At 38.6% G+C, this 26,483-nt stretch overlaps 1 protein-coding gene and 1 pseudogene across 3 annotated transcripts; both read left to right on the forward strand.

The window, feature by feature from the left end:
• The first annotated feature begins 4,408 nt into the window (after positions 1–4,408).
• Positions 4,409–26,366, forward strand: COMMD6 (COMM domain containing 6). Of its 3 annotated transcripts, XM_029936606.1 has the most exons (4): positions 4,409–4,517; positions 4,607–4,618; positions 24,401–24,553; positions 26,048–26,366. In XM_029936606.1, the coding sequence occupies exons 1-4, from the start codon at positions 4,476–4,478 to the stop codon at positions 26,096–26,098; spliced, it is 258 nt and encodes an 85-aa protein (XP_029792466.1). In that variant the 5' UTR covers positions 4,409–4,475; the 3' UTR covers positions 26,099–26,366. The 3 variants fall into 3 exon arrangements, with proteins under 3 accessions (XP_029792466.1, XP_029792465.1, XP_029792468.1); XM_029936605.1 differs by lacking the exons at positions 4,409–4,517; positions 4,607–4,618 and adding an exon at positions 6,242–6,413; XM_029936608.1 differs by lacking the exons at positions 4,409–4,517; positions 4,607–4,618 and adding an exon at positions 12,563–12,586.
• On the forward strand, positions 16,478–18,392 carry LOC115289422 (annotated as a pseudogene).
• Positions 26,367–26,483: the final 117 nt, after the last annotated feature.

Consider the following 26,483-nt stretch of genomic DNA (forward strand, 5'->3'; position numbering starts at 1 on the left):
GGAGCAGTGATCATGGTTTATTCTCAATTCTGCATCTTTGATTATGTTGCCCATTGATGACCTCTGCTATCTCCCACCGCCCCACCCCCACCATAACGTGTGTGTGTGTGTGTGTGTGTGTGTGTGTGTGTGTGTGTGTGTGTGTGTGAGACACACCATCACTTATATTCTTGAATAGCCTGGAGAACAAGTAGAACATTCAGTTAGCACAAGGCATCTGGGAAGGATTTCAGCACCTACTCTGTGAGTTCTGCATCCCTCTGGAGTTCTCTGAAATTAGATTGCAGACTGTAAATTGAAAGTGGAGTTGGAAGTTTTCCCTATTAGCTAGGTGATGTTGCTTAAGATTCTTAAACTTGTTTTTTCTTCTTTAAAATGGAGATAATGCATGCTATAGATAACTTACAGGTTTCTTTCGAGGACTGAATAGCATAATGGTGACAATAGGAACCAATACATATGGGCTTTACATATGTGATCTCATTTAACCTTTAATCAAAACCGTGTAAGTCAAATGTGAATAGCCTCAGTTTTACAGATTAGAAAGCTGTTGTTCAGGAAGGCCACCTTTACTGAAGTCGCACAGCTGAGTGTGAGAAGACAGATTTAGATTTAGATTCAGGCCTATGTGACGCCAAAGCTTCCAGCACTGTCAGCATTTCCTATCACTGCTGGAACAAGTTTCCACAAACTCTGTGGCTTAAAACAACAGAAATTTGTTCTTTTACAGACTGAAGGTCAGAAGTCTAAACTGGGTCTCACTGGGCTAAGGTCAAGGTGTTATCAGGGCTCTCTCTGCTCCTGGAAGAGAGAATCTATTTTCATTCCTTTTCCAGCTTCAAGAATCTGCCTGCCTTCTTTGGCCCTTGTCCCCCACCACTGACACTTTCTCTCTGACTCTAACTCCTCTGTCACCATCTTCTACATATAAGGGCCATTGTGATTACATTGGACCCACCTCAGTAATCCGGGAACATGTCCTTATTTTAAGATTCTCTTGAGGAGCCAGTTGGTTAAGCATCCAAGTTTGGCTCAGGTCATGATCTCACAGTTTGTGGGTTCAAGCCCCGCGTCAGGCTCTGTGCTGGCAGCAGGGAGCCTGCCTGAGATTGTCACTCTCACTTCTCTCTGCCCCTCCCCCACTTGCACATTCTCTCTCAAAATAAATGAATAAATTTTAAAAAATTCTTTTTATAAAGATTCTCTGATTAGCAAACTTAATTCCATGTAAATTTAATCCTCCCTTGCTATGTAACACAATATTTTCATAGATTCTGGGGATTTGGAAGTGAATATATGTTAAATTAATTAGACACAGAGGCTATTAGACCAGGGTAGCTCTAATGCTGTGGTGGCCTATGTAAGCAAACCAAAATCTGCCTCAAGGTTATGGGATCAAAGCACGAAGGACAACCAAATCATAACTAGCCAACTAGCTTTAAACTATCGCCAATCACTATTTTCCTAACTTTGCTTCCACCATTTCTCTATAAAATCTCTGCCTGAGTTCCTGTCAGTGGAGTGTTCCTAACCAACTTCTGGTTTGGCTCTGCCCCATTGGAATCGATTTTTGCTAAAATAAACTCTTAAAAATTTTAATAGGCTTCAGTTTACCTTTTCACACATCTTGGGGGGCCCATTATTCTGCATACCACATCCACTGGCTGTGTAGAATAATTCAGTAATTAGTAAATGTATTTAGTGGGTATCTGTTGTTTTTGTTCCTTCAGTATCTTTTCATCTAAGTTTTGCTATATTTTCCACGTCTCCATCTCCTAGAGGACATCTTCTTATCCCTTTTGTTGCTAGTGACTCTGTCAATCATACAATTCTATCTCTTGTGACCACAAGGTAGGAGGCTTAGGGAAAGAATAGTAGTGCATCACCCCACACCCAGTAGTGGTCCAAGGAGTAAGCAATTGTTCTCCTTTTTTAAGAATTGAGATTGTGAACCCTTTGGATTGTGAACCACAGGTTATGAGCTCAGAGATGCTAACAGTCATGTATCTATAGGCAGATACCCTATCCTACAACATATGGAGAAACCTGAAAGAATGAGCCAACAGACAAACTAAAGTTCAGATCACAGTTGAGAAACAGAACTTGGGCCCTTGCATTACAGAGGCGTGTCTCTGAAAAAAAAAAAAAAGAGCTTCAAAAAAATGCTTTCTTATTTATATGTCTTACTTACACATAATCACAAAAAAAATGTATGCCTATACATCTTTAATTTTGGCATTTTTCTTGACTATATTCATAAAATCTATATTTTCCAAGTCTGAAACTTGCATAAATTCTGATCTTTTATAAGATGGAGATCTTAAAAATAAAGTTTATCATATGTGCTGGTGAAGTGTCAGGAGTATAAGAATAAGATTACCAAGATTGGCCTGAACACTACTGACATCTTACTTCCCCCAAGTCTTATCAATAGATTATTGAAAACGGACATTTATGTCTAAAAAACAAAACAAGGAAACTTGTCTTGTGTGAAAAACACAAAAATTAACTTTTTCATTTATGTCATCTTTTCATCTTTTGGAAGCATTTTTGTGTAATTAAGTAGTGTGCGAGTGTGTGTGCGTGTGGGTGCATGTGCGTGTGCAGGCATGCAGCCCTTCAAGGAGCATAATCCCAACACAGATCATAATCTGATGGCAACCAAGAACTTCAGAGACATATTCCCTGCCAAAAAGAATTGATGCACATACCAGTGGGATGCGTCAGCAGTATCCTATCTTTCCAGAGTTTCTTTCATAGGAAAGAAATCACTGGATTAATTCAGGGACTATGTTCCCAAACAGGTTAGTACTTTTAATTATGTCCAATGACCTTGAGTCAGTGGCTGTTTGGCACAGATTCTCAGTGTTACATGCCAGGCCCAATTCTAGGGGTTTTACATGCTTTAATGTCATTCTCCCACGATCCTATGACAGTGTTTGCAGTAGTTAGAATTTTAAAGATGCTCCTCCCCCTAAGAGTCTCCTCCCCTGGTTATTCCATCTGACACTAATCTGGGTACTGCTCCGAAAGGATTGTGCAGATATTATTTAAGGTCATGGACCTTGCGATACAGCGATTATCCTGGATTATTTGACTATGCTCAATCTAATCATTTGAGACCTTAAAGACAGAAGTTACTCAAGCTGGAGTCAGAGATTGGTGAAAGAAGACAACAGAGGACAGACGATGCAGAAGAGGAGGTCAGAATGAGTCAAAGTGCGGGGAGGACTTGACCTACCATTAATGGCTTTGAAGACGGAGGGAAAGGACCACAAGCCAAAGAATGCTGATGTCCTTTAGACACTGTGAACCCCCACCCAAAAGCTAGCAAGGAAGTGGAGCCTACTTAGAACTGAGTTCTGACAACAACCGGGAACAGATTCTCCCTCAGCGTCTCCACTGAAGAACCATTGCAGTACCACGGGCCCTTCGCTAGTGTGCTTCTAGATTTGAAGAGACTAAGCAGACACAATAACTAAATTCAATGAGTGGTTCTTGATTAGATTCTGGGGGTGGGTAGGGTAGTTTTGAAGAATGCTGTTGAGACCACTGGAGAAATTTGAACTTGCTCCATGTGTTAGATCGCAGTATTTTGTCAGTGTTAAATCTCCCAAGTGTGGTACTGTTGTGATCCCTTAGGAAATGCGTGACATGCACAAGTATTTAGAGATGAAACGCCATCATTACTGTCTATGTAGCTAGGGGTAAAGCAAATGGGTAAAATGTTAAGTTGGTGAATCTGGATTAAGGGTATACAGATGTTCACTGAACTGCTTTTGCAACTTTTCTCAAAAACTCGTTTTTTAAAAATAACTTGGCGAGGAAATAAACCGCTTTAGATACTGTGCAAAATGAATGTGAGTTGCGTAGGGGGAAAGAACACCAGCTGAGAAGTTATCCCCGTGGTCAGGTTGAGGGCTGGAGTAGGACAGGGGCAGCGTAATAAAGAAAACCTTTCTCACCCCACACGCACCTGGGCGAGTGCAGTCAATCTGAGTTACAAGAGATAATCATACAACTATATATGTAAGTGTAGATCCCATTGGCATCTCCCTGCCCAACGACTCTTATGCAGAAAAGGGTGATGGCCCAACTGTTTTCAAACTTGGTGGGGATCAAGTACGAGCGCGGCCCCGCTCCCGCACTCCGCTCGCGCAGCGGGCCCCGCAGGGAAGAGTCCACGAGTACAAGTCAGAAGGGGAAGGAGGCATATTGAAGTTAATCTGTCCCTCACAAGGTATCTCCAAAATCTTCAGACCCTTTCTCCCACAGAAATTTCCTTATTGCTGAGTGTTTCCTTGAAACCAATATTTAATTACACTCAGGATGAGTTACACAAATATGTTTGTTTCAGCTCCCCCTCCATCCGCTGCGTGCGCCGGTCCGCGAGGGGCGGGAGGAGGAAGCGGAAGTGCTGGCGGCCGGGGACGGACCACCTGATCGGGCGGTGGTGTGAGCCCTAACGGCTAGGAATGGAGGGCTGTAGTGAGCCGCAGCTGGATGCCAAGTCCAAGGTAAGGCCTGTCCTGAGAGGAGCTGGGACAGCGGGGCTCTGGAGTTAGAGAGATCTTTCCCTAAATTGTGTTCTCTGCTTCCATTTCAGGTCACCAGCCAGGTGAGTGAATGGCCGCCCCGCCCTCAGCTGGCGTCAGCTGGGCCAGCGGCGGGCGGTAGCACCTGGCCCTCCTCCTGCCTCCAGCAGCCTGGGGACCAAGCCCCCCTGAGCCTTTCCCCCTGTCTCCCCAGTCCAAGGCCTGTGTCTGGGAGTCTTTGACTTTCGTCCCGCCACCCAGAATTGCTCTTTCCACTTTGCACCGGACGCGGTAGCTGCTGTCGTTGGGTGCTGAACCTGCGCCACCCACTCAAGCCCAAAGAGGACAGAGCAATTACTATTCTTGCTGAGCGTTTATTCAAAGCCAGGTACACAGTATTGTAGCGTGTGATATATAAAGAGAAGAAATTGTTAAAATTTACAAAGATAGCGCTGCACACATGGTCATAGTCTTTAGAAAAGTTATTTCAAAGATGGAAAGTATACCTCTTAACCTTTCAATGTCTGCCTTTTTTATGCCAGAAATAAGAATTTGAGTTTTTAAGTATATCTTATGCCTCTTTGTTCTAAGTGTTCCCGTCCCGTTTCAGGTAAGAAATCATTTTTAGACAGATAACTTCATAACACATTTTCCAGAGGACCAGTAATAAAACTAGTGCATTTTAGTTCAGGAGTTTCCCAGGCCCAAACAAAATATAAGAAAGAGGTGAGATAAGAAATAATGAGAGTACAAGGGCAGAGGGATGCCCATTGACTGCTCTCTGTCTTCTGTCTCCAACTGCTATTGCTTTTGAGGATTCCCGGGAAGTGGGGGGCACTCAGAAAGATTAATCAACCCCCTTATCTGGCTTTGCTCCAAGTTTTTGAGTTAGTGCACTTTGATTCAGTCTCTCATAAATCATTGTATCCTATCACTTACACCAAATCACATGTTTAGTTGAGTAAGATGTCCTGAAACAGAATTATATTGATTATAGAGCTTTAATAAATTGAACCTTTTGGGGGAGGGGTTGGTGTTTAAAACAACACAGATTTATAACGGTTCTGGAAGGTGGAAGTCTGAAATGAGTTTTGTGGGGCTAAAGTCCCAGTGCTGGCTGGGCTGTATTTATTTTGGGAGCTCTGGGGAAGATTTTCTTTCCTTTCCTTTTCTGGCTTCTAGAGGCTGTCTGCACTCCTTGGCTTGTGGCCTTTATTCCTGCCTTCAAAGCACAGCATTCCAAACTCTGCTGCCATCACCACAACTCTTTCCTGTGACTTTGAACCTTTTGCCTCCTTATGACTATATTGGGCTCACCTGGATAATTCAGGAAACTATCCCAACCTCAAGATCCTTAATTTCGTCCTATCTGCAGAGTCTGTTTTGCCATATAAGATGACATATTCCCAGGTTTCTGGGATTGGAATGAAACCGTTTGGTCGGGGAGGTGGGCTGTTTTCAGCCTACTACTCATTCCTTCCGTGCAATCGTTCATGAGTTCCATGATTGTTTACATAGAAAAAGCCAAGATAACTTACAAACATTAGAATTATTATGAGACTTTAGCAAAGTGATTCTATTTGTTTAATTCAGACACAGAGCTGAAAAATATGTTTTAAGAGACATCATTTATAACAAATTATAAAATACTTTGCAATAAATCTAACAAAAGATGTTTAAAATCTTTATGAGGAAAATCATGATGGGAACTAAGCTGCTGGTTTCTAGTTTGGCACGTGTGGACCTTGGAATATGGGAGATGTCACTTCATCCTAAAAGTGAGTAAGAAGCTGAACAAACTGAAGGATGAACAAGCCTTGGATCCGTCAGAGAAGTGAGATCACAGGGCAGACTGCTGCCCCCAAATTGGAGAGAGAGGTGAATACAGAGAATTATAACGTGCTGGAGTGAAAATCTCTGTGGAAACCAGTGCCTGGGTAGGAAAATCCAGACTGTAATTGATAAATTGCTAGAGGCTCAGTGTGGACAAGTCTGAGAATTAGAATCTCAGGCACCCTCATACTTATGCGAGTTTTATCTCCAGGAATTCCTAAGTTAAACATTTTAATTCATAGTTGATGATGTGGTTCTAAATATAATGCTAGGGGGAAAAAGACTATTCAAAAATATCATTGAAGGAAAAATCTATTACCCAGCCATAAGTCATTTATGTTTATAGCATATACTTTTTAAAATGTACCAGATATAGCTAATATTTAGGCTTGAGCTATAATGCCTTCTCTTGTTCTTTAAATATTTCTCACTCGTGTATGAATTAACCAGGTTAATTGGGATCGTACCTCCAGTGAGAGTTCACCCCCCCCGCCCCCCAGTACTGTCTATCAACCATCAGCAACTGTTCTCTCCACCTTTAAAATATACTCTAAATTCATCTTCCCCTGCCGCCACCTAAGTCCAAGCCTCCATCTTCTTGCCTCGACTACTAGAGTGGGCTCCAAATTAGGTTCTTGCTTTCCTTCTTATATTGCTCTGTCCAGCAATTTGGGTGAGCCTTTTGCAATTTAAGTTAGACCAGGTCTTTCCCCTGCTCAGTCTTTTAAGTGATTCCTGTCACAGCAGAAAAAAAGTCTTCTGCATTGACCATGGCATGTGGGGCCATTCAAAAACTGATCTTTCACCTCTTCTAGCTCACGCCACGCCGGCTTCGTGGGCCACATTGTTGTTCCCTGACGTGTCAGGCATGCTTCTCCCTCTGTCCAGAATGCTCTTTCTTCCAGAGGTCTGTGTGCTTTTTCTTTCCCTTTCTACTCAAAAGCCACTCCTCATCTCCCCCAGGCTCTGCCTAAATAGCCTTCCTAGTCATTCTGTCCCTTTAGTATGCATTTTTTTTACACTTCTTATATTTATTGTTGTTAATATTTATTTGTTTATTGTCTGCCTTCCCCACTAGAAGTTAAGGTCTTGAGGTCAGGAACTTTGTTTTATTCTTTTTCATATCCCCTGTGCTTAGAAAATAGTATTGTTTAGTAAATTCTTATTGAATATTAGAGAATAGCAATATAGTAACTTGTCCAAAACTACATTGTTAGAAGGTAGCAGAGCTGGGATTCAAACTCCAGTCTGTCTGACTTCAGAATCTGAGCTTGTTAAATTTAACAAACCATAGTGCTATATATGACCCAGCACCAGAGGTCTCAAATTATCCATTACTATAAATTCTGATAGTGTTTCAAAGTAGTTCATGATTTTCCTTTAGATGTCTAATTAGAACTCTTCTTCATAGATGATTATTCCTACTGCTTCCACATTTTATTGCTTTCCTTCTTAGCAGTTGTATGGTATAAATCAAGGTAAAATATTTTATTGACACTAACTATCTTGTGCCACTTTCCCTCTTCCCATATATGAGACATAGTGACTTAAACTATTGTACATTTTGTATAGGGGCTCATAAATGTATGACTTTTTATTCTTCTGTGTATTGTGTTGGATGTATGAACCGCCCTCAAGTTTGCAGTCTAGTGAATGGAGAGGTGGGAGACAAATCCACAAATGACTCCTGTACAAGGTAGAATGTTCTAGATGGTCAAGTGTAAGAAATGACGGGAATATTCATAGAAAGGTTGACTAAATCAGGCAAGACTTCATGGAGCAGGTAGACTTTGAGAGGAGTTTTATTTTATTTTATTTATTTTTTATTTTATTTTTTTTTTCATGCATGCAAAAGCAAAGGGCTTTATTACGGGTTTAGGCTCGCCGGGGCCTAAACTTGGGCTCACAGACTTTACTGGTGTGGTGGATCCATGCTGAGAGCCCCGAACAAAGGTGGGGCAGGGCTTTTATGAGTTTGGGAAGGGGGAGTTACAGGAAATTGTGACATAGGTACAGTGGTCCAATCATTATTACACAATATTATTGACAGCAGGTTTATCCAATTACAACATTTAGAGTGTTAACCAATCACAGAGTAGACCCAGGACCCAGGACCCTCACATAGGGTGTAACTAGCCTTAAGCAATAACTGATTACCTATAGCTTCTATTTCTAGGCCTGCCCTTAGAGAGGAGTTTTAAGTAGATGTTTGAGAATTCTGTTGCAGGAGGAATGAGCAGTATGACACAAGTGTAAAGGCCAAATGAGAATCTGAAGAGGGGATGCAGTCCAGTCTGGGTATGGGTGGGAAAATTGGGACTGTGTCAGGTGATGACTCAGGTGCCCGGTTGGTAACTAGCTCACGAGGCAGTAGACTTTACAGGTTGTGAGGTGTACTATTAGAGTTGGTTCATCTATAAACAGTATTTAGAGACTCTAATCTGGATTAGAGCCAACAAAGACTGTAGGCAAGAAACTAATTATGAGGCTGCAGTAAAATTAAAAAAAAAAACAAAAAAAACAACCTTTGTGTAGGTCTATAGCAGTGAGCCTCAGAAGATGGGAATAAATGTTGGCATCAGCTGAAATAAAATCTTGAATGCCTATCAATTCTTACATATTTTGAGTAAGGAAGAGAGAAAAATCAGTTGACCACTCTTTAAAATCTATGACACTCGGGGAATGGCATTCATTAGTAGAAATGAAATGAGGATGAAAAACATTTTTGAGGGAAGATGATGTATGTCTGGTGGTGGAAGGTGCATGTACTATGAATTTATTAGAGAACATGCTTAATGGGAAAGGCGCTATTTTTCTGTACTATTTTTACTGGAGGTATAAGCATCTCTCAGAGGTAGTAACAGGTTACACTAACCAAATATGAAATATCTTTTAGTTGTTTTTGCCAGAATTTCTAGAAACTAATATATTTCAGATTATATGATTATGAGAATACATTTTTTTCCAATTTTTACTTAAATTCTAGTTAGTTAACATGTAGTGCAGTGGTAGTTTCAGGAGTAGAAGTCAGTGACTTGTCTATCACTTGCATGTAACACCCAGTGCTCATCACAACAGGTGCCCTCCTAATACCCATCACCTATCTAGCCCACCCCACCTCCGCCTCCCTCCCTCAACCCTCAGTTTGTTCTCTGTCTTTAAGAGTCTCTTATGGTTTGTTTTCCACTCTCCCCCCATATGTTCATATGTTTTGTTTCTTTAATTCCACATATGAGTGAAATCACATGCTATTTGTCTTTCTCTGACTTATTTCATTTATCATAATACACTCTGTCTTCATCCATGTCATGGCACATGGCAAGATTTCATTCTTTTTGATGACTGATTAATAATCCATAGATATATACCACAACTTCTTTATCCATTTATTAGTCATTGGACACTTGGACTCTTTGCATAGTTTGACTATTGTTGATAGTGCTGCTATAAACATCAGGGTGCATGTACTCCTTTGACTCTGTATTTTGGTATACTTTGGGTAAATACCTGGTAGTGCAGTTGCTGGATTGTAGGGTAGCTCTATTTTTAACTTTTTGAGGAACCTCCATACTGTTTTCCAGAGTGGCTGCACCAGTTTGCATTCCCACCAACAGTGCAAGAGGGTTCCCTTTTCTGTTGCCAACATCTGTTGTTTATTGTGTTGTTAATTTTAGCCATTCTGACTGGTGTGAGCTGGAGTCTCCTCGTGGGTTTGATTTGTATTTCCCTGACAGTGAGTGAGGTTGAGCATGCCTGTCAGCCATCTGGGTGTCTTCTTTGGGAAAATGCCTGTTCCTGTCTTCTGCCCATGAGAATACAGTTTTGATGTCCTACATTAAGTTTATTGACAAAGTTATTCTCAGTCGATTGTGTATACACTGCTTTAGTTATCTATTGCTACGTAACAAACTACCAAAACTTAGTGACTTTGAAACAACAGTTTAATGATTTTCCAGGACTCTGTGGGTTACCTGGGCTTAGCTAGCTTCTCCTTCCTGTCATTTAGGAGTGTAATTGAGTGGGAAATGCTCACTCACATAGCTAGTGATAACATCGGCTAAGAGCTCAGCTAGAGTTAATAAGTGGAGTGACTTGATTCTTCCTACGTGGCTACTCGAATTAGGGAGGCCGGGTTCCGAGAGGGAGAGTCCCAAGAGCCAGCATTCCATGAAGAAGGAGGCAGATAATCCCAGTTCTCCTAAGGCCTAGGCTCAAAGATTCCAGAAAGCCCTTCTGTTATATTCTGTTGCTCGAGGCAATCACAGGGACAGCTCAGATTGGTACAGGAGGAAAATAAGCTCCCCTCAGTGTGAGGAGTGACATGTATATCCAGGGAGGGGTGACACTAATTGTTGGAAGCCCTCTTTAGAGACCAGTGACCACATGCCCGAGAAGTTCCAGACATACTAGTTCAACAAATACTTATTTGAACATTCACTTTGTACCAAATATTGTTCTAGTAGATTTAGTAGTTAACTAGATCGACAGTGCTCTTGTGCTTAGGAAGTTTGCATTTACTTAGGGAGACAGGTAATAAATAAGAAACCATAGTAATTTCAGATAATGATGAGTCTGCTGAGAACATTAAAAAGAGAATGGATGAAGGTGCCTGTGAACAAGATGAGGAAGGGGAAGCCTGGGTGGCTCAGTCGGTTAACTGTCAAACTCTCGATTTCAGCTCATGTCATGACCTTCTGGTTCGTGAGATCCAGCCCCAGTTCAGGTTCAGGCTATGTGCTGTCAGTGCAACCCAGTCCCTGCTTGGGATTCTCTCTCTCCCTCTCTCTGTTTCTCCCCTGCTTGTGTGTATGCACTCGCTAAAGAAATTAAATAAATAAATAAACTTAAAAAAAAATTTTTTTAGAAAATGTATACATTGACTAGACTAATATGAATTCTTAAGTAGAAATTTGCTAACTCCTGCCTTAATCAATTTCTACATATAAACACAGGGTGTGGCATAGTGCTGTCCAATAGAACTTTCTGTGATGGTGGAAATGTTCTATGTTGGCACTCTCCAGTATGGGAGCAGTAGCCACATGTGGCTATGGAGCACTTGATGTATGACTAGCACAACTGAGGAACTGAAAATGTTTTCTTTTTATTAATTTAAATAGTCACATTTGGGTAATGCCCACCATGTTAAACAGCTCAGGTCTAATATTTAGAAGATGATAAACGTTCTCAATGCCACCCTAGAGCTATTTGCTTTCTTGACCCACTATAACTTAATTTAATTCCAAATAATCATGTAGCAGCTAGGTATAATGAAAACTGCATAGGATATGGCATCAGACAAATTAGGGTTGGAATAACAGCTATATTAGTTTGGATCATTGGATGAGTGTTTACCAGTCTTTTCCTTTTAATACTTTTGGGAGAGATGAATGTGTGCAGAATACTTAGCATTCCTTCCTTTGGTAAACTTTCACTTAAAAAAGGAGAGGCCATAAAATGTGTATTTTATAACTCTGTAAAATTACATACAAGGACTAGAAATGGGGGTCCAGGAATAAGAAAACAGTTTCTAGGATGGAGTTGTATATGACTGTTTTCCTAATAGTCTATGTTGTATTTTGAAAAAATAAAAATTAAATTTAAACTGAAGTGGCCTTTATCACTATTTTTCTTTATAGACAGTTTTTATGTGATGTTCTGTGTTAGTAATTGCAGGTGCCATATCAGTTTTTAGTGTGACTGACTAGAGGTAGTTTCTTTTTTACCTTTTTAATATTTGTTTTGTGATTTTTTTTTCTTTGTATTCATTTTCCTTTGGGATGTTTTCTTTTTCTTTTTCTTTTTTTTTACTAATCATGTACTAGTTTGTACATTTTCCTTTTTAAATCATTTTCTTCTATAAGAGTTTTTGGGCTCTATGACTTCATTCTTAATATTCTTCATGATGGCAAATATGTTCTGTTGTGATTTTTTTCTCTTTTGTTCTTATTAAAATCCCCAATATAGTTAATTCCTATTTAAGGCTAAACCACATTTATTAGATGGCTTGCTTTTTAAAAAATTTTATCGTTTTACATTTATTAATTTTTGAGAGAGAGTGTGAGCAGAGCAGAGGGACAGAGAGAGAAGGAGACACAGAATCTGAAGCTGGCTCCAGGCTCTGAGCTGTCAGCACAGAGCTGGACGTGGAACTTGAACATGCAAACCATGAGATCATGAACTGAGCTGAAGTTGGATGCTTAACCAGCTGAGCCACCCAGGTACCCCTATAACGTTTGCTTTTAATTTGCATTTAAATGTTCAGTTTCGGATTTGAGAAATTCTCATCTCATAAACCTAACCCCAGATTTTCTTTTATTTAGGAATACTCATTTTGCACAATACGTGTCTGGATAGCAGGTGAAACCTGTAGTTTCACCGTTGCAGTGATTGGTGGATTCTAACATTATATTCTATAATTGCTTTTCGGTTTGAAATGTTCTAAATAATCCAGAGTTTTATTTCGGACAAAGTCAAATAAGTAATGATTTTTCTGTACCATTTTCCTGTAGACAGTAAAGCAACAAGGAATTGTACAGGCTTAGTAAGTTTAAGAATGGGTATCACCATTGATCCAATATAAAAACTGTAATCATGAACTCAAATTCTGTTCCTGGATTTTAACCCACTTACTAAACATTCATATTTAAATATCCTCTATCAGCACTTGATAATATATTTGGACTTAAAATATATAAAGTCTGATTGATATGTGATGTCAGCATTCTCCCCATCATCTGCACTCATGGTTTTCCATAGTTGTCTTTGATCTCTCCCATAGTTATGAGGAACATCATCAAGGCCTACTGATTCACTCTTTGCCAGCTTAATCTTACCTCTTACTGCCTCAACTCAGGCAGTTAAAACCTCATACCTCCATTATATTCAGCTGCCACCAGCTGAATATTTTTTTAAATCAGTACTTTCATATCATTCCCTTTACTGAAGAAGTGTCAGTGAGTCCCCACTGCATACAGGAAATGTTTAAATGACCCAATATATTTTCCATGAGATAAAGTATATGAGAATACTTTGAAAAACCTCTGAAAACTCAAGAGTTTGAAAAGATTTATTGGCTTCTCAACCTCTTTTGTGAGCTTTGTGTTCCATACTTCCTCATAGGAGCCTTCCATATGTAAGGCAGTTACATGCTCTCTTACAACGGATACTATCTCCATCTCTAGTTGGTTCAGCTTAATATTATTAATCATTTATTCTTTGTTAGGTATATATTTATGGAATATAGAAAGAAGACACATTTTCCTCTCATTCAGTTCTATTTAATCTTCAAAACTGAGCTGAAAGCTTATGCTCTGTGTAAAGCATTCCCTTGGTCACTGTAGCCTACAGTAAATTTTTCTTTTCCAGAAATTTGGAACTCACTGATTTATGTTCACTTCCTACACCTGATACCTACAAGATAACATAGGCAAAAAAAGTGCATTGTCATGGACAGCTTAATGAATAATTTTAAAGTGAACACCTTCGTGATTACAATCAAGTTCAAGAGATGGAGCACTACCAGTGTCCCAGAAAATACCACATGCCCTTCCCCAGTCAGCCCTCTCCCGTCCTTCCTCCCTACAGCAAATGATGATCCTTTTGTGGTAATCATATTCTGGTCTCTGTATAGTTTTCTCACCTGTGTATGCAACTTAAACAATATTATACTTCCTATTTCTCAAGTTTAAGTGAATGGAATCACATAAGTTTTGACTTGTTTTTTTCAACATTTTTGGTGTTAAGTGGTAGCTGAAGTTCATTGCTGTACATATTTCGTTTATCCATATTACTACTGATGAATATCTGGGTGGTTTCAGTTTTGGGCTATTAGGGATATAGTTACTCAGAACATACATGTATTCTGTGTACATATACACAAGTTTTTCTAGGCTATATCTCTAGTAATTGAATTGTTGGATCAGAGGGTATTCATAACTTTGGTTTTACTAGATAAAACCAGTTTTCCAAAACATTGGCCCAATTTATTAATTTTTTATTAAAAAATTTTTTTAATGTTTACTTACTTTTGAGAGAGAGAGAGAGACAGAGCAGGAGTGGGGGAGGAGCAGAGACAGAGAGGGAGACACAGTCAGTATCTCAAGCAGGCTGCAGGTTCTGAGCTGTCAGCACAGAGCCTGATGTGGGGCTCCAACCCACAAAGTTCAGGATCATGACCTAAGCTGAGGTCGGCTGCTTAACTGAGCCACCCAGGTGCCCCAACATTGGCCCAATATAGACTTCCATCAATAGCATGTGACACATACTTCGTTGTCAGTACTTAGAACTGGCAGATTAAAGATTTTTGCCATTTTGGTAGGTGCGTAGTGGTATCTTATTGAGGTCAAATGTGCATTTCCCTGTTTCATAATGAAAGTGAGTACCTTTCCATAAGTTTATTAACCATATGTAGTTCTTCTGTTATCTTCTTTATTTTTATATCGAGAGCTTTTATTTAAAATGGAATTACGCAATCTTTTTACCTATCAAAGATGTTAACCTTCTATAGGACTAGCCTGTCTTTACTGTAGTAGCAGAGTAGCCCAAAGTCCGTCTGAAACAGGAAAAAATTTGGTCTCCCACACCAGTCCCTCCTTTTATTTTAACTAAATTTTTAAATGTTCAGTTTATTTAAACTAATGAAAAATTTCACCCATTTCTCCCACTCCCCCCATCTCCCTCTTGCAACCACCAGCCTGTTCCCTTTTTTATGTGCTTGGGTTTTCTTTGTTGTCGTTTTGTTTTCTTTTTTAGATTCCACATATACGAGATCATACAATAGTTGTCTTTTTCTTTCTGACTTCTTTACCTAGCATAATGTTCTCGAGATCTATCTATTTTGTTGCAGTTGGCAGTATTTCTTATGGCTGAATAATCTTCCACTGTTTGTATATAGTACATTTTCCTTATCCAGTATCCACTGATCTGGACACTTAGGCTGTTTCCGTATCTTGGTTAGTGTACAGTGCTACAATGAACGTGGGAGTGCAGATATTTTTTTTTGAATTAGTGTTTTCATTTTCTTCAGATAACTACCCAGAGGTGGAAATGCTAGATCATTTGGTAGTTCTATTTCTAAATTATTGAGGAAGCTTCATACTGCCTTTCTTGTGTTTTCTTTTTTAATAATAGCATTTCTAACAGAGGTGGGGTGACATCTCATTATGACTTTGATGTGTATTTCCCTGACGATTAATGATGTTGAGGATCTTTTCATGTACCTATTGGTGACTTGTATGTCTTCTTTGGAAAAATGTCTATTTAGCCTTTCTGCTCATCTTTGTTATTTACTTAATTAGAGACAGAGAAGAATGAACAGGGGAGGGGCAGAGAGATGGAGAGAGAGAATCCCAAGGCTGTACACTGACATGGGGCTCGAATCTACAAACTGTGACGTCATGACCTGAGCCCGAAACCAAGAGTCAGTTGGTCAACTGACTGAACTACTCAGGAGCCTCTTCTGCTCATTTTTAAATCAAATTTATGTTTGTTTGTTTGTTTGTTTGTTTGTTATCAAGTTGTATGAGTCCCTTACATTTTTTGGATATTAGCCCCTTGTCATTTATATGATTTGCAGTTATATTCTCCCATTCAATAGGTTGCCTTTTTTTTTTTTTTTTGGTAAGATTGTTTATTGAGAGAGAAAAAAGAGAGAGAGAGAGAGAGAGAGAGAGAGAGAGAATCCCAAGCAGGCTCCACACTGTCTGTGAGGAACCCAGTGCAGGGCTCGAACCCAGGAACCATGAGATCATGACCTGAGCTGAAGTCCAGCACTCAACTGAGCCATCCAGGCACTTTTTCATTTTGTTGGTTATTTCCTTTGCTCTGCAGAAGCTTTGTAATTTAATGTAGTATCACTTGTATACTTTTGCTTTTGTTGCTTTTGCTTTTGGTGTCAAACTCAAAATACTGTTGCCAAAACTTCTATGTCAGGGAGCTTACTGCTTACATTTTCTTCAAGGAATTTTATGGTTTCAGGTCTTATTTTCAAGTTGTTAATCCATTCAGAGTACATTTTTATGGATGGTATAAGATAGTGGCCAAGTTTCCTTCTTTTGCATGTGACTCCAGTTTTCCCAGTATTATTTATTGAAGACACTGTCTTTTCACTGCTCTATATTCTTGCCTCCTTTGTCATAAGCTAATTAACCTTATATGCATGGGTTTATTTCTGTGAGCTCTCAATTATGTTCCACTCAACTATGTGTCTGTTTTCACACCAATACCATACTTTCAAAACTATTATACCTTTGTAATATAGTTTGAAACCAGAAGGCATGATTCCTCCAGCTTTGTTTTTTCTAAAATTGCTTTGGCTATTTGGTGTCTTCTGTGGCTTCATACTTGTTTTAGGATGTTTTTTCTATTTCTGTGAAAATTATTATTGGAATTTTTGCATAGAATTAGAATTTTGAATAGAATAGGGATTGCATAGAATCTGTAGATTGGTTTGGGTATTAAGAACAATGGCGAGCCGGCTGGCAGGCCTGGCTCCCCTTCCCGGCCCAGACGGGTGGGCTGCCCTGAGGAGGCGGAGAGGGGTGGGCTGGGCCGCCGGCAGGTGGGTGACGATGCCTAACTTCTGCGCTGCCCCCAACTGCACGAGGAAGAGCACGCAGTGGGACCTGGCCTTCTTCAGGTTCCCGCGGGATCAGGCCAGATGCCAGAAGTGGGTGGAGAATTGTAGGAGAGCAGACTTAGAAGATAAAACACCTGATCAACTCAATAAACATTATCGATTATGTGCCAAACACTTTGAGACCTCTATGATCTGCAGAACTATACATTTTGCATCAGAGGCATCAGAAAACTAAAGAATGATTGGGTTATTTTATTTCTCAAAATTAATTGAAGCAGATGCTTGTGAAGTAATTGGGAGAGTCCTTATAGGACAGTTCTTTGAGATAATGCAATACCAACAATATTTGATCTTACCAGTCATTTGAACAATCCACATAGTAGACACAGAAAACGAATAAAAGAATTGAGTGAAGATGAAATCAGGACACTGAAACAGAAAAAAATTGATGAAACTTCTGAACAGGAACAAAAACATAAGGAAATCAACAACAGCAACGCTCAGAACACCAGTGCAGAAGAAGGGGGTGAAGAACAGGATGAAGACATTTTACCTTTGACCCTTGAAGAGAAAGAAAGCAAAGAATACTTAAAATCTTTATTTGAAATTTTGATTCTTATGGGAAAACAAAACATCCCTCTGGATGGGCACGAAATTGATGGGCTCCCAGAGGGACTCTATTCCTGATAACTTCCAAGCACTGCTGGAGTGCCGGATCAGTTCTGGCGAAGAGGTTCTGAGAAAGCGCTTTGAGACAACAGCAGTTAGCACGTTGTTCTGCTCGAAAACACAGCAGAAGCAGATGCTAGAGATCTGCGAGAGCTGCCTTCAGGAGGAAACCCTCAGGGAAGTGAGAGACTCCCACTTCTCCATCATCACTGACGATGTCGGGGACCTAGTGGGGGAGGAGCACTTGCCTGTGTTGGTGAGGTTTGTGGATGAGTCTCATAACCTGAGAGAGGAATTTGTGGGATTCCTGCCTTATGAAGCTGATGCAGAAATTTTGGCTGTGAAGTTTCACACCACAATAACTGAGAAGTGGGGATTGAACATGGAGTATTGTTGTGGCCAGGCTTACATTGTGTCCAGTGGATTTTCTTCCAAAATGAAAGTTGTTGCTTCTGGGCTTTAGAGAAATATCCCCAAGCTGTCTACACACTTTGCTCTTCCTGTGCCTTAAATATATGGTTGGCAAAATCCATGCCTGTTGTGGGAGTATCTGTTGCATTAGGAACCATTGAGGAAGTCTGTTCTTTCTTCCATCGATCTCCACAACTGCTTTTAGAGCTTGACAATGTCATTTCTGTCCTCTTTCAGAACAGTGAGGAAAAGAGTAAAGAACTCAAGGAAATTTGCCATTCTCAGTGAACAGGCAGGCATGATGCTTTTGAAATTTTAGTGGACCTCCTACAAGCACTTGTTTTATGTTTAGATGGTATAAGTAGTGACACAGTCATTAGATGGAATAACTATATAGCCGGCAGAGTGTTTGTACTCTGTAGTGCAGTAACAGATTTTGATTTCATCATTACCAGTGTTCTTAAAAATGTCCTATCTTTTACAAGAGCCTTTGGGAAAAACCTCCAGAGGCAAACCTCCGATGTCTTCTTTGCAGCTAGTAGCTTGACTGCAGTGCGGCATTCACTAAATGAAGTGATGGAAAATATTGAAGTTTATCATGAGTTTTGGTTTGAAGAAGCAACAAATTTGGCAACTAAACTTGATATTCAGATGAAACTCCCTGGGAAGTTCCGCAGAGCCCAGCAAGGTAACCTGGAGTCTCAGCTAACCTCTGAGAGTTACTATAAAGAAACTCTAAGTGTCCCAACAGTGGAACACAGTATTCAGGAACTGAAAGATATAGTCTCAGAACAGCACCTCAAAGCTCTTAAATGCTTATCTCTGGCACCCTCTGTCATGGGACAGCTAAATTTAATACATCGGAGGAGCACCATGCTGACAGGTACAGAAGTGACTTACCCAATCCTGACACGCTGTCAGCTGAGCTGCATTGTTGGAGGATCAAGTGGAAACACAGATTTCCACCATTTATGAAGCCCTGCATCTGCCAGACATCAAGGTTTTTCCTAATGTTTATGCATTGCTGAAAGTCCTATGCATTCTTCCTGTGATGAAGGTTGAGAATGAACGCTATGAAAATGGGCGAAAGGGTCTCAAAGCATACCATGGAACACTTTGACAGACCAAAGGTCAAGTAATTTGGCTTTGCTTAACATAAATTTTGATATAAAACATGATTTGGATTTAATGGTGGACACCTATATCAAACTCTATACAACTAAGTCAGAGCTTCCTACAGATAACTCAGAAACCATTGAAAATACCTAGGAGACTTTTATGGTGGGATTTCTCTTGTTTGATATTTGGAAAAATCTGTAAGAAATTTTAAAACATCTTACAGAAAAGCTGTCAGGTGTATGTAGGCCACTTAATCACTGAGTATCTTGACCTGTTGACCTCTTCATTGAGTACATTAGCCATTGATAATCTGCCTATTTAAATGGCCCCTGTTTGAACTCTTACACTTTGGAGACATAACTGTTCTTCCAGAAGATAGCATTGAAAGTGCAGCATTACATTTCTGTGGAAGCCCTGCTAATGGCACTTTGGAATTGAGTTAGTTAGGGTATTTTAGAAATAACATTTATTATCACTGGATCCAATTGTCGGGTATTGAGTTATCAGTTCTTAGGAGAAATAGATTTTGAAGAGGTGTGGTGAAAAGGAATACATTTTATAAAATGTTACAGTGAAGCTCATGAGTGACCTGTAGTGTTAGATATGTTAAAAATCTGTAACGGACAGTTAAGGGAGTTATCAGACAGCTAGAGAGAGAGAAAACAGAAACCGTGAACTTGCCAAGCAAGGATTTCAGTGTAGATTTTGTCTTTATCAAATGAACTTAAAGGAACAAGTTACAGTTACTGTTTAAATGGGCGAGCCTGCCATTGTCAGTGCACATTGGGTGGTTGCTGTTTACATTCCTTTGTTGAGCCTACATCTCCATAAGATTTTTAGCAGGTATTTGTTGAACACCTCTGTTTCATGGTCAAGACAGGATCAGAGGCCATGGATATTGACAACTGATTTGTCTGTTTCCCTCTTTTTCCATGACTATATTTACTGCCTTGTCTTGATTTATAAACAAAACCTGGAAAACCTACAAAAACAAGTGTTTTGTGATTTATCTAGGAATAATCCAGAAAATATTACTGTTATTTTTGGTGAAGAAAATCAATTTTGTATAGTTTATTTCAACCTAAATAAAATGTGAATTTTGTTAAAAAAAAAAAAGAACAATATTATTTCTTCCAGTCCATAGCACAGAATGTCTTTCCATTTATTTGTGTCTACAATTCCTTTCATTAATGTCTTGTATTTTTCAGTGTATATAGGTCTTTCACCTCCTTGGTTAAATTTATTCCTAGGTATTTTATTCTTTTTGATGCACTCATAAATGGGATTGTTTTCTAATGAGATATCTGAAAGAGAAATTAAGAAAACATTTCTCTTGGGGCACCTGGGTGGCTCTGTTGGTTAAGTGTCCAACTTTGGCTCAGGTCATGATCTCACAGTATGTGAGTTCCTGCCTTGCATTGGGTTCCGTGCTGACAGCTCAGAACCTGAGTCCTGTTTCAGATTCTGTGTCTCCCTCTCTCTGCTCTTCTCCCACTCATGCTCTGTCTCTCTTGCTCTCAAAATAAATTGAGAAAAACATAAAAAAAATTCTCTTTCAGATAATTCATTATTAGTGTATAAAATTAGTGTATAAAAATATTTTTATAGATTCCTTTTGTATCCTACTTTACTGAGTTTATTAGTTCTGTGTTTTTTTTTTAATGAAATCCTTAAGGTTTCCTTTGTATGTCATCTGCAAATAGTGATAGTTTTACTTCTTTCCCTTCAATTTGGATGTCTTTTATTTCTTTTTCTTGCCTAATTGCTCTGACTAGGACTTCTAATTTTGTAAAGTTGGTGAGGATGGAGATCATCATGTTCCTGATCTGAAAGGAAAAGCTTTTAGCTTTTCATCATTATCATGCTCCTTTGTTTAGAGTTTTGTTTTATTATGTATGGATATTGAATATTGTCAGAGGCTTTTTTATGCTTCTATTGAGATGATTATATATGATTTTTATCTTTCATTATTTTAAATGTGTATCACATTGACTGGTTTATAGATGTTAAGCCATCCTTGCATCCCTGGAATAACTGACTTGATCAGGGCATGTGATCCTATTAATAAATATACTGTTGAATTTAGTTTGCTGATGTTTTGTTGAGGATTTTTGTATTTATGTTCATCAGGAACATTGGCCTGTAATTTTCTGTTCTTGTAGCAAAGCTGTCTCCTTAGTATCAGGGTAATGTTGGCCTCATAAATTTGTTTGGAAAAGTTCTCTCTGGTTTTTTGTTATGTTGGTGGTGGTGGTGGTGGTGGTGGTGGTGATGGTGGTGGTGGTGGTGGTGTGTGTGTGTGTGTGTGTGTGTGTGTGTGTAAGAGTTTAAGAAGGATTCTTATTAATTCTTATTTGAATGTTTGGTACAATTCATCAGTGGAGTGATCTGGTGTCTGACTTTCCTTTGTTGGGAAGTCTGATTACTGATTGACTCTCCTTGCTAGTAGTTGGTCTATTCATATTTCCTAATTCATCCTGATTCATGCTTGGTGGTTTGTATGTTTTTAGGAAGTTTTCCATTTATTCTGGGTCATTCAGTTTGTTGGTATGCAGTTGTTCATAGTGGTATCTTATGAGCCTATGTATTTCTATTGAATCAGTTGTAACATCTCTTTCATTTTGGATTTTATTTTCCTCTCTTTTCTTGGTAAGTCCAGCTAAAGTCTTAATTTTTTTTATCTTTAAGTTAAATGTTAAATTTTATCTTTTTGCAGAACCAGTTTTTAGTTTTCTTCTTTTCTATTGTCTTTTTAGTCTCTATTTCTATTCTAATCTTTGTTTTATCCTTCCTTCTGCTAACTTTAGGTGTCTCTTCTTGTTTTATTTTCTTGAGATATAAACTTAGCTTGTTTATTTGAGATTCTTCTTTTTTCTTGATGTAGGCATTTATCACTGTGAATTTCTATTTTACAACTGCTTTTGCTGCATCCCACAAATTTTGGTATGCTACATTTTCATTTTTCTTTGTTTCATTTCTTCTTTGACCCACTGATTATTCAGTAGCATATTGTTATGTCTCCACATACTTGTGGATTTTCTAGTTTTTTTCTTGTAATTAATGTTTAGTTTCATACCATTGTGGTTGGAAAAGATCCTTCAGAGGATTTTAATCTTCCTAAATTTAAGACTTTTTTATGTCCTAACAAATGATCTGTCTTGGCAAATATTCCATGTGCACTTGAGAAGAATGTGTATTCTGTTGCTTTTGGATGGACTGTTCTGTAAATAACTGTTAAGTCCATCTGGTCTAACAAGTTATTTAAAGCTGATGTTTCTTTATTGATTTTCTGTCTGGATGTTCTATCCACTGATATAAGAAGGGTATTAAAGTCTCCTATTATTATATTGCTGTCTATTTCTCCCTGTATGTCTGTTAATATTTGCTTTGTATATCTAGGTATTCCTGTGTTGGGTGCATAAATATTTACAAATATATTCTTGTTGGTTTGATTGCTTTATCATTATGTAACTTCCTTTTTGTTTCTTATTACAATCTTTGTTTTTGTATTTGTCTGATATTATATTATGCATATATATTATCATATTATCAGATTTCTTTGGTTTCTATCTGCATGGAGTATCTTTTTCCATCCCCTCATTTTCAGTCTGTTTGCCTTCTTACCTCTAGAGAATGTCTCTCGTAGGTGGTATATAGATGAGTCTTGTATATAAAAGGTCTCAAATTTTATAAGAGATTTATTGACAAGGAAAGATTTTTGCCCTATCAGCATTAATTTGGTAGCAAAAAGTATCATTTAGGGGTACCTGGTGGTTTAGTTGGCTAAGCATACAATTCTTGATTTCAGCATATATCATGATCTCATGGTGACGAAATCGAGACCTGCGTCAGGCTCTGTGCTGAGCATGGAGCCTGCTTAAATGTCTGTCTTCCTCTTCTTTTGCCCCCCCCCCCCGCCGCCCCCATGGGAGTGTTTGTGCATGTGCACATGCACACTCAACTTCTCTCACAAAAAAAAAAAAAACCAACGGTCAATCACCAAGTATTTTTGTGAGTGCCTGCTGTGTACCATTTACTTGTCTAAGCTTTGAAAACAGGAAACAGAATTCCTCAACTCAAACTGTTCTAGAATCAGTTGTTGTTGTTGTTGTTTTAACTTTTTTAATGTTTATTTATTTTTGAGGAGAGACAGAGGTGAGTTGGGGAGGGTCAGAGAGAGGAGACACAGAATCTGAAACAGGCTCCAAGCTCTGAGCTGTCATCAGTACAGAGCCCAATGCAGAGCCCAATGCGGGGCTCCAACCCATGAACTATGAGATCATGACCTGAGCAGAAGTTGGACACCCAACCAACTGAGCCACCCAGGTGCCCCTAGAGTCAGTTTATCTAGGGGCATTTATCTAATCTTGTTTTATGCCACAGCAGCACTGAGCAGTCGTTGATAGAACTTAGATTAAAAGCATAAAGACAGCCAATAGTCAATAAGCATGTAATCTTTGGAGTCAAAGAGACTTTGGTTTCAGTTCTGATCACAGAAGTGTGTGACCTTGCACACATTATCTAAGCTCTCAGAAATTCAGTTTTGTCATCTGCAAAATAGAAATAATAGTGTGTCATATTATGATGATTCAGCGAGGCATTTAGTACATGTAAACTATCTAGTACCTCACCTGACAAGTGTTCATCATCCAGATTTCATCAACACTGATGAAATCTAAAACCACACGATCACCCAGTGTGTATGCCAGTGGAAGGCTGCAGGCTGAGGATCCTGGTGAAGAAGGAAACTGGAATGATTCCCATGTGAGTGTCAGTCACATAAGGAGATGGCATATAACTCATCTTCCATTTCAGGACTTTTGAGTTGTGGAATGGGAGAAAGCGTATATGGAGCAGGAGAGCGTGAGCTAAGAGAGGCCACAAAGCATTGGTAGTCTCCTTAAATGCCAGAGCAAAATGCAAGGAAAACCAGGAATACCACATCTTCCTTCTACTTCCATTTTACATCTGGGGAAGATTTGTGTGTGCGTGTGTGTGTGTGTGTGTGTGTGTGTGTATGTGTGTGTTTACTGTTGTAATTATAACAGTATTGTTTTCTAGTTCTTTATATTCCTGATTGCCTTCCTCCATTTTCATTTGATTATTGTTCCCATAACAGTATTAAATGAAGATATTTTCTTTTACTCTGACCAGCACTGAAACTAAAAGTTCAAAGTGAGCGCAGTAAAATTGAATAAGTATCTGCATTCATGGCACTGTGATTACCAATGTATTGTTCTGTAATGTTTCATTACAGCTTGTAGATTTTCAGTGGAAACTGGGGATGGCTGTGAGCTCAGACAGCTGCAGATCTCTTAAGTATCCTTATGTCTCGGTGTTGCTGAAAGTGGCGGATCCCTCAGGCCAAGTGAAGAACAAGTCCTTTGAAATGACAATTCCACAGTTTCAGGTTTGTAATTCCACTCATTCACTTGTAGTTCATGGTTCTGTAATTGCTACTTGAACATGAAGTCCTTCTTAAGGGAAATTTTTAATTGCTTTTATTTCCAGTTGTTTTGATGTGTATTTATTAGTAGACACAAAAGATCTAAATTTGTTTTCTTTGGGAATTTGATAAATTTCAGTACTTTTGTGTTGTCACATTTGATCACTTTCACAGTACTCCCCTGACAATATATTTAGAAAATTTTCATCTTCTCTGGCAGGATATTTACTTTCCACTTAACTGTTTTATTCTTATTCTTTCTAGACTTAAGTTCAAGAATGATAAGCTTAGATGAATCTTATCTTTGAAATAGGCTCCACACCTGCTTGGGATTCTCTTTCTCCCTCTCTCTGTCTCTCCGCTCTTCCCTACTTGCTTTCTCTCCTGCGCTCTCTCTCTCAAAATAAGTGAATAAACTTAAAAAAATAGTGACATCCAACTTATTTCCATGACTTTACATATAAATTAAAATGATATATATATACTCAAGTACTAAAATACACCGAATAAGAAGAAAAATGCAAATATGTAAATCACTAGAGAGCATCCTAATTGCTGAGGTTAAGTTTCATATTTGCTCCTAGCTTCCTGGCAGGTAGAGGAGAAGAAAGAAGAGAATTTACTTCCTTCCTCTCATATTGGAGATTTGGGGGATGGAAAAAAGAAGATGACTTTATAGAACAACCATAGAAATATGCTTCTGCCATTTAAGCCATTGTCATTGTTGGGTTTCTCTTATTGTAACTAAACCCATATCTTAAACAAGATGGCTCCTATCATTCTGAAATATAGGCTTTCACCAGATTTAAAATGGTTTGAAGCCTGGGAACCAAACTGTCATTTTTTTAAAAGATTTTATTTTTAAATAATGTCTATACCCAACATGGTGTTGGGTCTCAGACTTATAACCCCGAGATCAGGAATTGTATGTTGTACTGACTGAGCCAGCCAGGTGCTCCCCAAACTGTCGTTTTTGTTTTTATCTTCATTGCCTACTACAGTGTTGGTATTTAATAACCCTTTCTGGTATAATCTCAAAAGATTTTTCTTTTGCACTTTATTTTTATTATTTATTATTTTTGAGAGAGAGAGAGAAAGAGAGAGAATCTTAAATAGGCTCCTTACCTAGCATGGAACCCAAGGCAGGGCTCAATCTCATGACCCTAAGATCATGACCTGAGCTGAAAATCAAAAGTCTGACACTAAACTGATGGGGCCTCCCAGGTGCCCCTCTAAAAAGTTTAATCATGAGCTAATTATCCAACTCTACAATAGTATTTTGGCTGTGGTACCAAATTGCATCTGTTTTTTATAATTTTCTAATAATAATAGTGATATAAACATTAACATATAAACTTAATATGTCCTATAGTTCCTAGTGGTCAGATATAAGTAAGTAAAAGAACTACTTACCTATCCTTTAAAAGCTAAGTTAATATTTTTCCTTTTTCTCTGCAGAATTTCTACAGACAGTTCAAGGAAATTGCTGCAGTTATTGAAACTGTGTGAAAACTGATTACATGCTTGATAAGTTATGGCCATCATTCTAAAATCATGGACTTCATTTTCTGTAACAAAACTGTATATGGATCAAATGATATTTATTGAATGAAAATTGTACTTTTGTTTTTCCATTTTTTAATAAAAAATCATATAAACAGGAATTAGATAGTGGTGATCAATGCAAAACTTTGTGAATGTACTAAAAGCTACTCAGTTGAACACTTTGAAGTGTTATAAAACTATATCTCAATAAAAAAATCAAAGAGTTGAATGATTGATTTTGAAGGCAACACAAGTTTATGTATTAGATCAACTGTTTTAAATTTTATTAATAATGCTACCCATTTTATAAACAATCTTTTGTGGAGTCCTACATATAAAACATATATAA

The sequence above is a fragment of the Suricata suricatta genome, chromosome 4, assembly GCF_006229205.1.
Source record: "Suricata suricatta isolate VVHF042 chromosome 4, meerkat_22Aug2017_6uvM2_HiC, whole genome shotgun sequence".
Taxonomy (NCBI): domain Eukaryota; kingdom Metazoa; phylum Chordata; class Mammalia; order Carnivora; family Herpestidae; genus Suricata; species Suricata suricatta.